This window comes from Ovis aries, chromosome 2, assembly GCF_016772045.2.
Source record: "Ovis aries strain OAR_USU_Benz2616 breed Rambouillet chromosome 2, ARS-UI_Ramb_v3.0, whole genome shotgun sequence".
NCBI classification, from domain to species: Eukaryota; Metazoa; Chordata; class Mammalia; order Artiodactyla; family Bovidae; genus Ovis; species Ovis aries.
In genome coordinates, this window is record NC_056055.1 from 135066928 (window position 1) to 135080979 (window position 14052).

The following is a 14052-nucleotide window of genomic DNA, read 5'->3' on the forward strand; positions in this document are numbered from 1 at the left end:
GAAAGTGAGGGAGGTGGTCAGGGAGAAGACCAGATGTCTAAGATTTTTCCAATTAATTCTGCCACAATACAAATGTATCAATTTGGAAACCTTGTGATCAGTGCACCCTCAGATTCCTTATCTGTGTATTGGGGGATCTTGGTCCTTTGCTGTTCAATATTCCATGCTTCTATGTGAAAGAGACATTTTAAAAGTTTAATTATAAAGGCAAAAACTTCCTAGATTACAAAATGTATCTGGAGTTAACCTTAGTTCCCTCAACAGTCTGTAATCCCCCTGGTATGTTAGTCGCTCAGTAGTGTCTGACTCTTCGCAACCCCATGGACTGCAGCCCGCCAGGGTCCTCTATCCACGGAATTCTTCAGACAGGAATACTGGAGTGGGTTGCCGTTTCCTCCTCCAGAGGATCTTCCTGACCTAGGGATCAAACCCAGGTCTCCTGCATTGCAGGCAGATTCTTTACCGTTTGAGCCACCAGGGAAGCCCTGGTGAGTGTTTGTATGTACATAAATATTTCTCTAGGGAGACAGTATTTCTATTAGACACTCAAAGGGAAATTAGGTCCCCCAAAGTTTGGGGACTTCTGATTGAGAGAGTAAAATGTGTCTCTAGATCCTGCTTTATCTAGTTGTGTGAGCAGACCCACAGCAATCTTTACCAGTCCTAACATCTGTCCCACAAAGCCTTGTCAGAGTTTCTCATTCATCTTCATGAACCGTGTGCTTGTAATTTTTCATGAGCAGAAAGCCTGCTCAAAATCGAGTCCTTTTCATTAAAGATTTAAAATTCTGGAGATTTCAAGATTTATGTTAATATTAGTGGCCAAAGGAGAGCCATTTGACTACATCAGAAAATTTTAAGCCTATAGCATCTTAAATATTTGCCCACTGATGTTGAATTATTTTACTATTTCTTTTTTCTTGAGTTAACTGATACGAAACAAAAGGCTGGCTGCTCCTGCAACCTGCTTTTCTTTTTCTTCTGATCTTTGAGTCTGCTGTGAAAGGATGATGAATTAACTGTGGTTCTATTTGAAGGAGTAATTTTCATCTTCATAATGATTTTGATCCTCAAGATAAATTAAAAATATTTATATAATATTCTTAAAAGAATTAGTTCTAAAGTAAAAAGGAAAATATTAGGGAATCTGGAACTGGGAACTGAAAGCCAGGAAGAAATGAGAACCAAAGAGAAAATCTTATACGATTAGATATTGACATAGTATCAAATCCCTAAGCAGAGAAACAAGAAAAAAAGGAGGATTAAAACAAAAAAGAAAGAAGTATAGCAACTAGAGAATACTGAATTGTTGAATACATTACATGAAAACGACAAAAAGCCATCATAACTCAGCTTTTCACGAACATCTTTTGGCTGATAATCTCAAGGCGTTATATGGCTTCTCCTTAATTAAGGCAAAGACAGAGGCGATCAGAGAATATCACAGAAAGATGTTGCCAGTGATTATCAGATAAATGCAAAAAGCTCAGGGGAAGAATCTTTTGTGGTAAAGAAGTGCCAGCCGGTGAGAAATGTTGATTTTCCCCCCTACCCCCAGACAATATCAAAGAGGTGTAAAGTAAAAAGAAGAAAATTAGGTTTAAGCGCTTATAACAAATTATTTTATGTATTCCCAGGTGCTTTTTAACCCACTCCTGTTTCCTCACATATGATAATCTGACCAGAGCTACTCTTAGTGGCTCCTAAATCCAAATGGAGGGGAAAGCAACATTTAGTGCCACTGTTTGACTCCAGGCTCCTTTCCCGGGTCCTGCAGCTTCAGGTCAAGGGCTCCAGACTCTCTGTTAACCCCGGAGGCGCCAGGGGAAAGGAATCTTCTCACACGAACCCGATCCCCAGATGACCCTGGCTGGCTCCTTGTATTCATGGAGCATCCTTCAGGGAGTTCTTTCGAGTAACAGCTCCTTTCTGCGTCTCCACAAATCCCATTCAAGGAAAAACCTGGGATTTCAGCTAAAACCCACCCCGCCCCTGCTGCTGCCAGGCTCTGGGAGGCCGCCTCCCGGGGGCAAGCAGCTCGGGCGGCTCCTCGCAGCCCGGGGCAGGAGGGGCGGGCGCCCTAGGCCCCCGCGCGCGCCCGTTGCCATGGGAACGCATGGGGCTCCGCCGCCCAAGGGGAAAAAGGGTGGAGGCGCGCCGGCGGATCCAGTGGGAGACGCTATCGCAAGATGGCGTCTGCGAGGCCGCGGGATGCAGAGTGAGCGCACCCCGCCGGGGGTTCTGCGAGGCTGCTCCTCTCCCCGCCGTCGCCGCCACTGCGGCGCCGCCTCTCCGCCTGCCATTGCGCCGCGGCCGAGCCTCCCCGCCTCGTAGGTACCGGCGCCCGCGCGCGCTCCGCTTTCGCACAGATGGCAGCGACAAGTGCCGGCTCGCCGAGGGCTAACGGGTTCCCCCTTGTCAGGGTGCGCTAGACAATAACGCGTGAATAACTTTTTTCTTGCAGCGGCCCCCTGCCTCCCGGCCTGCAGCCTCCCCGCGCCCGCGCCCCCACCACGCCCCTCCGACTCCTTGCTCCCTCCGAGGTGTGAGCGCGTCGTGCCGATGAGGTGATCCCCGGCCAGGCTGGGAGGAGCGCGTGGACCGGCGGGCGGCGGCGAGCAGTTGGCGAGCGCCTTTACAATGGCCCTGACCCTGTTTGGTAAGTGCAGCCCTCTGCCCGCGCCGCCGCAGGTGGGCCGCGCCCCGGGGCTCAGAGGTGGGGCACCTGGGGAAGGGACGCCCCGGGCGGTGTCAGGCGCGGGCTGTGGCCGGGGAGTTGGGGCGCCCGGGGCGCCGGGCTAGCGCCTTCGCGCCTCTCCCATTGTTTCCTCTCCAGGCAGGGCCGATGGGCGTGTGCTCCCCTGGCCAATTCTGGGCTGGGAGGCTCTGAGGTCCCTGTGTGTTTTGTAAACGGAAGGTTCTCTAAGATGCCAAGTTGGGAACGAAGTTAGCTGGCTGTTTCCAAACCTATGTTTCTCAAGTCGGCAAATAAAGATCCTGGAAAGTTTATTTATTTTGACCAAGATGTCTGTGCATCCCAACCTTCCTGCAATTGCCAAATGGGTGTGTTGATTCCTGTTGGATTTGGGGGGAATTTTTTGGACTCGGTATATTCCGTTGGAAACAAGAATGAGTGGTGAACTTATTTTAATATTTGCTAAAATTGAAAATGTTTGCTCTAATGCGTTTGAGAGCAGATAGAAGGAAGTTGGTATTGAAGATAAGTAATCTCAGGAGTATATCGTTGAACATTTTACGAAAGTAGTAGTGTTTCTGTGATGTAGTTACTGTGACACTATTGTTTCAGCAATTAATTAAAGGTGTTTTGCTTTTCCCCCTCTCCCAAGAAGTCTGTAATGACAATGGGTTGGAAAGAAGGACCAAAAATACTTTATTTTCTTGTGCAAAAACAGATTGTGTTACATATGTATTTTGCTTTAAGAAAACTCAGTATGTGAAAATTTAGATGATCAAAGTATTCAGTTTTTCAAAAAAGAAAAGTACAATGATATGTACCTGATGGTTACCAGGATAAGTTAATCACAACGTCGTTTCCAGTTACGTTTTAACAGTGTCATTTGATCAAGCATGTTACAGGCATCACATGACACAATGCTTTTTGATGTAAATACTTCAGAGTTTATTAATCTGCTGGAATCAAAGAGTTACTTTTATTTTTAACATTAAATTTAGACCCAGAGAGGTTGTTCAGACTCAGAGGGCTCATGGCCTTTTTGTGGCAGAACTGAGACTAGAATATAGTTTGCCATCTTCAGTCTAGGACTGTATTTACTTTGTTCGGATACTTATGGTACTAGAAATAACGTTTTTTTATTTGGTGTTTGTTGGTTGTCCATGAGTGCTTTAAAAAATGTTTCTTCTCTGAAAGGGATAATAAAAATCTCGTGTTTTATAATATCTTGTATCAAATATGCATTACTTAGTAGAAGTATTTTTTAAGTGTGAACTTTTTTGGTCTAGAGTTAAACTTTAATGAACTCTTTACTCACAGTTGATACTTTCTTTTGAAGAAGCATTTATCTTACACTGTTGTAGCTAGTACATTGCGGTAAGACCTACTGTAGGAAATTCTCTTTTAAACTATTTTTGACTAAATTCATTTACCTTTCTAAAGAGATAGTCTGCATTTTCATGGTTTGTTTTCAAAGATATAATTTACAAATCAGTGACTTTTAAAAGACTGGCATTCTTAATGAATAAAATGGATAAATTGGGGAGACATGGAGTATATGATGAGGCTCCTTTGAATGAATTCCTAAATTATTAAATCTTTATCTACTAAAGGGGGGGGGAGAAAAGGAAAAGCATGGAATTTGACCTCTTGAGGAAGGTGAAAGAAACCACTCCCACCTCTCAGGATGAATAAAGTGTCTTTAAAGTTTTAAAGTCATCTTGTGGGAAAATAGAATTTGGTTTAAAAATCCATTTGGTTACAATTTTTAAGTATTTCTCTGTTGTAAAGCAAAGTATATCTCTGTGCAGAGGCTATTTTCTCAGTAATGATAGAGCAACAGTTGATCTCAAGTGTAGTTGGACACCACTCATCATTTTGTTTAAAATGTAGATTCTTTTGTCCAGAGACCCACAGAATCTGCACTTTTAGAGGAACTCCCTTGTGATTCTTACACGTTAAAGTTTGAGAACGGTTATATTAATGATAAATAGATTGGCTCAGACTTGCTCAGTTCAAAATAGTTCTTTGAATATGCTAAGAGCGGTCTCCAAGGGTTAGAAGAAATTGATTTTATTTTAGACATTACTACTTTTTAATTAATTGGTCTTAGAAGTGCCTCATATCTCTTCTTAATAACCAACTTAAAACTGAGGAACAATGAAATGAAGTTCTATGAGATGGTGAAGAGAAGCTAGGAACAAAACGTTAGACAAGTGTGACCTTCTGATCATCACGGTCAGAGTTCCATAGAGTTTCTTCCTAAGCTTCCTGGAAGTGACCCCTGCCAGGACACTGTCTTGTGTATATTGGGTGTGTTAGTTGGTTAAGCAGTTAAGGCTGTTTGGGCTACTGTAGTAAAATGGCAACAAAACCTGGGTGGCTTCCTCAACAGTCATTTATTTCTCACAGTGTTGGAAGCTGGGAAGTCTGAGACCACGGTGTCGTTTGGCTTACTTCCTCATAAGGGCCCCCTTTCTGGCTTGCAGATATCCATCTTCTTGCTGTGTCCTTACATGATGGAGAGAGAGGGAAAGCAGCTTTCTGGTCTCTTCTTATAAGGGCACTAATCCCATCATGAGGACCCCACCTTCCTGACTTCATCTAATCCTAAGTACCTTCCAAAGGTCCATCTCCAAATACCATCACGTTGCAGGTTAGGGCTTCAGCATGTGAACTTTTTGGGAGGACACAGTTAAGTGCATAGCAGCCAGCAATAGAGTCTTCGTGTTTTTGCTTTATGTTTTACATTTCCATCCAGGTTTTTTTTTTTTTTTTTTAATAATTGTAAAGAATGTTCTTTTTATAGGAAAAACTTTTAGTGAAAGTCAGATTAATTTTTTAAAAAGGGAGCCTCTAAAATTACCCAATATATTTTTTACATTTATAGACATTTTTTTCACCCAAGTGTGTTATAGGAACTTAGTAAAGTACCTGTCAAATTAAGCTGAAGAGTGAAGACTGTCTTATATACTGTCTTCACTGTTAATCACCTTTGCTGCTTAAAAGGACATTTTCAGTGCAAATTTCCTTTTTACTCTAGGATGGAAGAACCAGATCCCAGTTCTTCATCTTTCAAATGAGCCAGTGATCAGCATAAATACAAATAATTTTTAAATCCTCAAAACTCTCCAAATATGGTTCATATTCTGGTCACTCACCTTTCCTTCCTGGTTTGACAAGCATCTCTAGCAGCGTGCAGGAAACATGTGCCCTGTGTTAGAGCCGACATTCCAGAACTATAGTGTTTGCACCTAGCTACCTAATTCCGTGTGGGCTTTGTTAGAACTTCCCTGGCAGAGAAGTCCATGTTGTCCGACAATTGCTGGGCTAGAGGGAAAGTCTCAGATCATCTAGTTCAGGATTTGGGGGCTGAGGTGCCAGCCAGAATATCCTGATTTGCTGCACTCGTACAGCCCTAGTTGATAGAACTGGGGGAAAAACATCCTGTCAGGTCATCACTTGGCAGGAATTTCTGTCATTTGTAGCTAAATGGAGCTCTGGTTTATAGCCCAGGACAGCTGGTGAGATTGGGAACTCAGTTATAATTCAGCTGTGCTAAGCTAGCCAAACCTGAATAACTCTCTGGGTGGAATTGGCTCTGGCGTTGCCCCTGCTCGCCCCATCCCCCTTTTTTCTTCTTACCATGTAGTCACCATCATCACTGCCGTCGATCACTTCTGATATTTAGGATTTCTCTGGACTTTCTTATATTCTTTCCTCAGTCTGTCCTACCCCCATGGAAGCCCTTCATTATGCTGCTTTATTTGGCATCGTTCACTATCCTGACAACACCTGTCTGTGGGTATCTTTTCAGAGAGGCTTTGGAGCAGTTAAATAGGGATGGAGTATTCTTTGTGATACAGTTAGGAAATTTTCTGACTTCCACGGCTGTCCTGGCAGACAACTGCACACTTTCAGTATGATTTATTTGACCAAAAGCTCATTTTATAGGACACGTCCACTTGAGTATACTCTCTGTTGCCATTTTAATTGTTCAGATATTCTCATCAAAGAGTATGAGAAGCAGCAGGGTGGTCTGATGTTGAAAGCCCAGCTACTTTTCTTAGAATCTGTCATCTTTTTAACTGTCATTAAAATCACCATCCTTATTTAAATGCTTGTCCATATTCTTTCTTTTACTGGTGTCAGAAGCCTAAAGTCTCAGCTTAAAATGTTTTCTTTTAATGTTTGGAGACTTGGTACCATGTAAGAGAGATAAAATTATTATAGTTGTTATAACTCTGATAGTCACCATCTGTGTACAGTGTAAGAGGAATATTGGTGGATGCCATCTTGAGTCACATCTGTCCCTGAAATAACCATCCTGTAAGCATTCTAATTTTAGAAGATAGTGATAAGTATAATGACAAATTTTTAATGTATTTATTAAGAGTTTTAGTTTCTTTTAGATCAGTATTTCTCAACTTTTTTTTTAAGTCACCTTCTGTAAGAAGTCTTTCACACAGTTTTTTGTAATTGATCTCTCTGTGAAACTTTAATACCAAGATTCTGTTTATGGACTGTGTGTATATTCGCTCTATGTGTAAAGAGAGTAATTTTTCTTCGACCCCTGGAAGCCAAGTTTTGCTCCCTTGAGGGCAGTCTTACCCCCACTGAGAATACATGTTTGAGACTAATCTAAAGCAATCATAAGATAATTAGAAAAATATTGTTTTATATATCACATCATTCTGAAGGAGTGACATAGATATAATAAGTTTTGCATTTTTTCACCAGATGGGTTTAACCTAAGTTTTAACAGTGTGCTTCATCTTGAGAGCAGCCATAACACAGAGTTCCTTGATTGGTCTGGGGTATGTGTAGCTTTTCTCAAAGTCCGTCCAGTAATAGTAATAGCCCCTGATCATGGGGAATTGGTGTTTTCTCAGTTTTATAAGATCAGTAACAGTACCTTTAAAACACTTTTTGAAATCTGTAATATATAAAATAAAGGGGCTTCCCCGGTGGCTCAGATGGTAAAGAATCTGCCTGCAGTGCAGGAGACCCAGGTTCCATCCCTGGGTCAGGAAGATGCCCTAGAGAAGGAAATGGCTACCCACTCCAGTATTCTTGCCTGGAGAATTCCATGGACAGAAGATCTTGAAGGCTACAGTGTATAGGGTTGCAAAGAGTTGGACATAACTGAGCAACTTTCACACTCACAATAAACTAAATGAAATCACTGTACTTAATTTTTAACCCAATGCAAGACAAATTCTCAAGCCTGGCCTTACAACCTGTTACTGGTCGCAAATCATTCTTCCATAGGAAATGATTCCTGCAAACTTTGATTTTTTAATATATTAATATAATCCTGCTGTACTTAAAATAGCAGAGTAGGAAAACTAAGAAAGCAGAACGATGTGACCATATTTTACATTGGAAAATGATTTAAAAAAGAATCATGTCTGACAAAATAAAGTTACAAATATGTATTCCTAATTTAGCTCCTTATACTTAAAAAGAAGGATGAGTACCTTGTGAATATCCTGAAAAGCATTGCTTTGTATAGTCTAAAGGGTGAATTTTATGGTATGTGGATTATATCTCAATGTAAGATTGTATTAATAAAATTGTGGGAGGAGGATAGGAAATCAGAATGAATGGAAGGAAAATTCACTTCAGTTAAACTGTAAAAGCCAGAAAGGACTATTTTTAAAAGAGTGGTTTTATATTCAGGAACCTTTAGAACTGTCCATGTTTTTAGAAAGTCTTTTTTTCCTTTTATTCCCCAAGGAACAAAAAACCAAAACTGGTAAGTTAAAATACCCTACCTGTTTTGAATGGTTGTTTTAAATTTAGAAAAGCAGACACTTCTTGAAAAGAGTTACTGCTGACAGTGAGGCAGTTTGGGGGAGAAGGGGAGATGAGTCAGGCCCGGCCTGCTGCCAGCTGATGGTGGTGTGGGGCCACCTCGTTGTGTTACCCAGCTGCTCTGAAAGTGGTTCCTTTCCCTTTCCACTCTGACCTCTTACCTTATATATTTCATGGTGTAAAGCAAACAGAAAAAGGGTGTTATTTGAGGAATACATTATCTTGCTGGAATAGATAGATCTTTCTGACCACAAATTTGACATTTCGAAAACAGAATGGATCCTCTTCTTTAAACTGCTAAACTTGCCTGATTTTCCCATTTCTGCGATTAGCACATAGCTTCAGCCCTTATTCTTTCTGTCTTGTACCTCTTCTACAGAAGTTTGTTTTTCAGGTCCTTAATGGCCGTGACGTTACTTTGTCAGAGGTGCTTTTTAGGATTTGAAATTGCTTGTACTAGGTGGGAAAGACGGCAGATAGGTAGCTGTGCATTTAAGGGATATGTAAATATCTGCCTGACTGAAATACTTTTCCCTGCAGGCCTTTTATGGTGAATAAATTTTACACCATTATATTAAAATTAAAGCATGATTTTTTTAGTATATTACCTGTTAAGGAATAGCATGCTAAATATAGACGCCTATCATATGCATGGAAGAAAGATTTTAATTTATGGACTGAAGATCTTAAAGTAGTAAGACAAGCAAGCATTTTGACTGAGGGAACTACACTGTAAGAGAAAAGAAAGTGCAGAAGCGTTTGTCTGGAGAGTGGGGCATTACTAAGAGGGACCCATGTTGTAGGTGGTGGTGTGAATAAAAGCTCAGGACATCTGGCATGAGGGAGAAGGAGTGGACGGTAGAGCGGGAGAAGGGAGCAGAAACAGGAACGTACTCTTTCATGATTTTCCTGAGGAGTAGCTCTGAGGCCTGGGGTGTGTTTTCCTGTTCAGTGATTTGTTTACTCATGTTTGATGAATCGAGAGCCTAATATGTGCCAGGTATTTATTAGTTCCTGTCCTCAAGGAAATTATATTTGCAGTTGAGGGCGCAGAGGAAAATGTATAATGTGCCAGAGGGCTCAGGCTGTGAAGAAAAATGAAGCAGAGTGAAGAGGATGGGGCAAGCTGTGGTCAGGGAAAGCCTCACGGCAGAGGTGGGTTTTGAGCAGAGACTTGAAGGAAATAAGGGAAAGAGTTACATGAAGATGGGGAATCGCCTCATGGAACAGGCTTTAATCCAGGGATGTGCTTAGCCATTTTGAGAAACAGGAAGAAAGGCAGCGTGGCTGGAGCAGAGTGAGCCAGCCGAAGTGCTGGCAGGTGAGGGCAGAGAGGCATCTGGTGGGCGAGGGTTGCTGGGGTCACAGATTATGAGGGCCCTGTCGGTACACCTCAGCGAGGACTTCAGATTTCACTCAGAGTGAAATCAAAAGCCTGTAGTGGATACTTCCATAGCATGTGGTGTGGAGGAAAAGGCTTAGATTTTGAAGTAAGAGCTGCCTTGAATCCTTTCCCTGCCAAGTGTCAGCTAGATGTCCCAGTCTCATTTTTCCGTATATCTCAACAGGAGCTATTAGTTTCCTGCAGAAATAAATGAGATCATGTATCTAAGATTCTTAATACAGTCATTGACGATACGTAGTAGCTAATTTTGTCACTTACTGTAAATACTAGCAAAGATCCAAGATATCAGCAGAGTTTCTCCATTTGTTTATTTCACAAGTCTGTCAACCCACTTGAAAAAGTGGTTCTGCAGTATTTCTGCTTGTGTGTGTGGTTAAATACTTGCCACAGGCCACTGTAGACTTTGTCTGAGAATGCTTGAGACCTGGATCAGTGAGGTATGGTGATGACCAGATAGACTTCTGATAGTGCTGGACGCTTGGTGCTTTCTAGTGTGCTCTAAAAATGTAAAAAAAACAAAAACAACACTGGCCAACAGGCAATGCTTACTTCTCCTTTGGGAGGTCATCCAGAATATAATCAGATCTAGCCTCAGTCCTCATGGCACTTAAAGGTATCAAGGAGTGTAAGCTCAGTGGCTGGCACATAGTAGGTGCTCAGTCCAAATTTATTGAGTGACTAAATGAATGCAGAACAAACATGTAATAATGGACTGTTACTCTGTATACTTAGCTGTGAACAACCTTGTGTGCACGCACAGTCATGTCTGACTCTTTGCAGCCCCATGGACTGTGGCTCACTGGGCTCCTCTTGTCCATGGGATTCTTCAGGCAAGAATTCTAGGGCAGAGTTGCCATTTCTTCCTCCAGTGATCTTCCTGACCCAGGGATTGAACCCATGTCTCTTGTGTCTCCTGCATTGGCAGGTGGATTCTTTACCACTGAGCCACTCGAGAGCCTTGACTCAGTTTAAACATTTCTGTTTTTTCCTCCTTTATTATTTTGGGTTATTCATATTATATTAGAGTCCATAACTGGAAACTCAGACTTGCTTTTTAGAAATTTATTCAGTTCAGTTCAGTCGCGTCCGACTCTTTTTGTGACCCCATGAACTGCAGCACGCCAGGCCTCCCTGTCCATCACCAACTCCCAGAGTTTACCCAAACTCATGTCCATTTGCTTCTCTACCTGAAATCCTCTAGTGAGCCGTCATCACCATTAAGTCCAAATTCCCTACCTGTTTGGTTTTGTCTCTCATCACCTCCTCAGAGGTTGTGTTTCAGGCATACTGAACAACTTGGAAGTTTCCAGAAGGGATTGTACCCAGTGTGGCTGTGGCATCATTTTACAAGCCTTTCGTTGCCTTAACTCCCTTCTACACATTTTGCAAAACTCACCTTGAATAATCTTCTCTTTTAAGAGGTTTTTATGACTTAGTAACGGCTTACCTGGTGGCTCAGATGGTAAAGAAACTGCCTGCAATGCAGGAGACTGGGGTTTGATTCCTGGACTGGGAAGATTCCCCCTGGGAAGTTCCTACCCACTGGGAAGATTCCCCCTGAAGAAGGGAATGGCTACCCACTCCAGTATTCTTGCTTGGAGAGTTCCATGGACAGAAGAGCCTGGTGGGCCACATTCCGTGGGGTCACAAAGAGTCAGACACGACTGAGTGATCATCACAGTACCTTTTCTGCACAGGAAGTGCTGTATGCCCGTCTGCCCTGGCACTTATGTGGTGATACAATGGTTAGTTTGTATTCCCCTGTATAACCCATTAGAAGAAGTTCTCTACTGGGAAAGCTGTGGATTTCTCCTGTCTTTAACAACCGCTACATGGTTGAGGGCTTCCCCCGTGGCTCAGTAAAGAATCCACCTGCAATGCAGGAGACCCCAGTTCGATTCCTGGATTGGGAATATCCACTGGAGAGAGGATAGGCTACCCACTCCAGTATTGTTGGGCTTCCCTTGTGGCTCAGTTGGTAAAGAATTTGCCAGCAATGTGGGAAACCTGGGTTTGATCACTGGGATGGGAGGATCCCCTGGAGAAGGGAAAGGCTACCCACTCCAGTGTTCTGGCCTGGAGAATTCCATGGACTGTATAGTCCATGGGGTCACAAAGAGTTGGATGCGACTGAGCAATTTTCACTTTCATTTTCACCATGGTTGGTGTGTACTGACTATTTAATAGCTCAGCAAGAAATGTTTGAATGCATGTTCAGTGTTACAGTAGTCTACTATATTTCTTATATTTGGAAGTTAATTTTCAGACCCATATGATATACACCCTCTATTTTTCATAATTTTTTGTTCATTTTTTTTGAATCATATGCTTTATTTTTTAATTGTTCATTAAATGGTTTATAAAGTCAGATCAAGATATTGGTCTATTCCTTCACGGTATCCCACAAATAAGGAGTGACGGGATTATATCAGATGTTAAAACATTCCTTTTTCAATTTACTCATGACAGTATACAATGAAAGTGGAAGGCAGATCCTCGCATGTTAGAGAAGTTGTGTTAATGTTCCCGTTAACATCCTGGTTTAAGTGGAGCACCAGGGTAAGTTGTTCTAGGTAGCACTCATGGCCTCCACCAATTTCCCCAGCATTCTGTATACCATTTCCACCAATCAGCTCTTAGATGTTTCAAACCAAAAGGCTCCCATTCAGCTGTGTACAGAAGACAAGACACCAAGCCTGGTCACCCTTGGGATAATTTATAGTCTGGAAAATGACAGATGAACCATGATCAAAAAACCAAGTGAGGATTTTTAAGGAAGCTTTGACAGAAATATTAAGAAAAACATCTAATTCAACTCCAGAGAAAAGTGATACCAAGGGAAAATAAAGTCTTAACTGATGTTCTGAAACTGGCCATAAGAACGGGTGGGAGAATGATCCTCTAGGCATGAAATCTTAAGAGCTCTGAACACAACCAGGGCTTCAGCTGATCCAGAGCTGGGCTGACCCAGATGACCTGAGTGAGGCCACCCGGCAAGCACAGTGCAGTCTGTATGGCTCCTTCAACAGTGAGAGGCCTTCAGCTCCATCACAGAGTACTCTCCAGTGTGTTATAGTTGTCCTTAAAGCTCTTCAATTCGAGGAAGTGCTTGGCACGTTTACTCTTCTGACTGGAGGGGAGGTATGTCACCTGGATGGTTGTTGGGGAGACTTCAGGAGACTGGGTTAGGTCTTTGGCTGCTGACTGGTGTTGTCGCTGAGAGCTCCCACTTCGTGCTTTGACTGCTGTGGCCAGCTCATTCAGGGCCTCCTGATAGCGCAGGTACTCACTCAGGCCAAAGACCCCTGTCCCATAGCGGCTGTCTCATAGCCATCCAGCAGGGTATCAATGAGGGCCTTGCGCACACCCTTGAAAGGAGTACCAGTGTTTCGAAGATCTAGCAGGTAGGAGCGGAAATTCTTGCCCATTAAGGAATGGCGATGCCGGCCTTCAGCATGAAATGGGATCTCAGAGGCACGGATAGCATCCAGAGCTTTCATCCTGTATAGGTAGTTGTAGCAATTTTGATTTCCCTGGGTTTCCAGCTGTAGCAGTCTTGCATCATCATCTGCGAGAAGCTGAGGTTCATACTTGATATCCTGAACCTTGGACAGTCGGATATCAATCTCCTCCTTTAAGTCCTTGGGGGCATTGTGTCCCACAGGGACATGAGGTCCCCTTCGGGATTTCATTGCAAAGCGCATGATTTGCCTCTTCACAAAAATAAACAGCAGTACAAACACCAGGCTCCCGTAGGCCATCACCAGCACAACATTCACGCCAGTCAGCCAGTTACTGCCGGACGTCATGGCCTCCCCACCCCGCGCGGAACTGCTCCGGTTTAACCCGCTGCCCTGCCTCGTCAGCCCGGGCTCCGCTGAGGCAACGGCGCCTGGGTTTCCTGAAACTCCCCGGCCATTTCCTTACGGGGACACACCAAGGCTGACCGGGCCTGAAAACATGGCGGATGGGGTGTTCATTTGTTTTTAAAAATTACATTGTTATACCATCCCTTGATTCCACACTTTTATTATGGAATCCCCAACTGAAAGCTCACAAAGGCTTGAATAAAATGGAAATCTCTCTAGGAGCAGATTCTTTGAGGTCTAGCTATAGTATTACTAACCACCAGCAGATG

The 14052-nt window shown here is 42.9% G+C and overlaps 1 protein-coding gene and 1 pseudogene across 1 annotated transcript in view; one reads left to right on the forward strand and one right to left on the reverse strand.

Moving 5' to 3' along the window:
- The first annotated feature begins 2168 nt into the window (after positions 1–2168).
- CHN1 (chimerin 1) overlaps positions 2169–14052 on the forward strand; it is a 213048-nt gene continuing 201164 nt past the window's right edge. Inside the window, exons 1-2 of the mRNA XM_042243696.2 lie at positions 2169–2330; positions 2465–2659. Coding sequence (XP_042099630.1) covers positions 2641–2659 — 19 coding nt within the window. The 5' untranslated portion in view covers positions 2169–2330; positions 2465–2640. The remainder of the gene's footprint in view (positions 2331–2464; positions 2660–14052) is intronic.
- Positions 12615–13876, reverse strand: LOC105607505 (protein C1orf43 homolog; annotated as a pseudogene).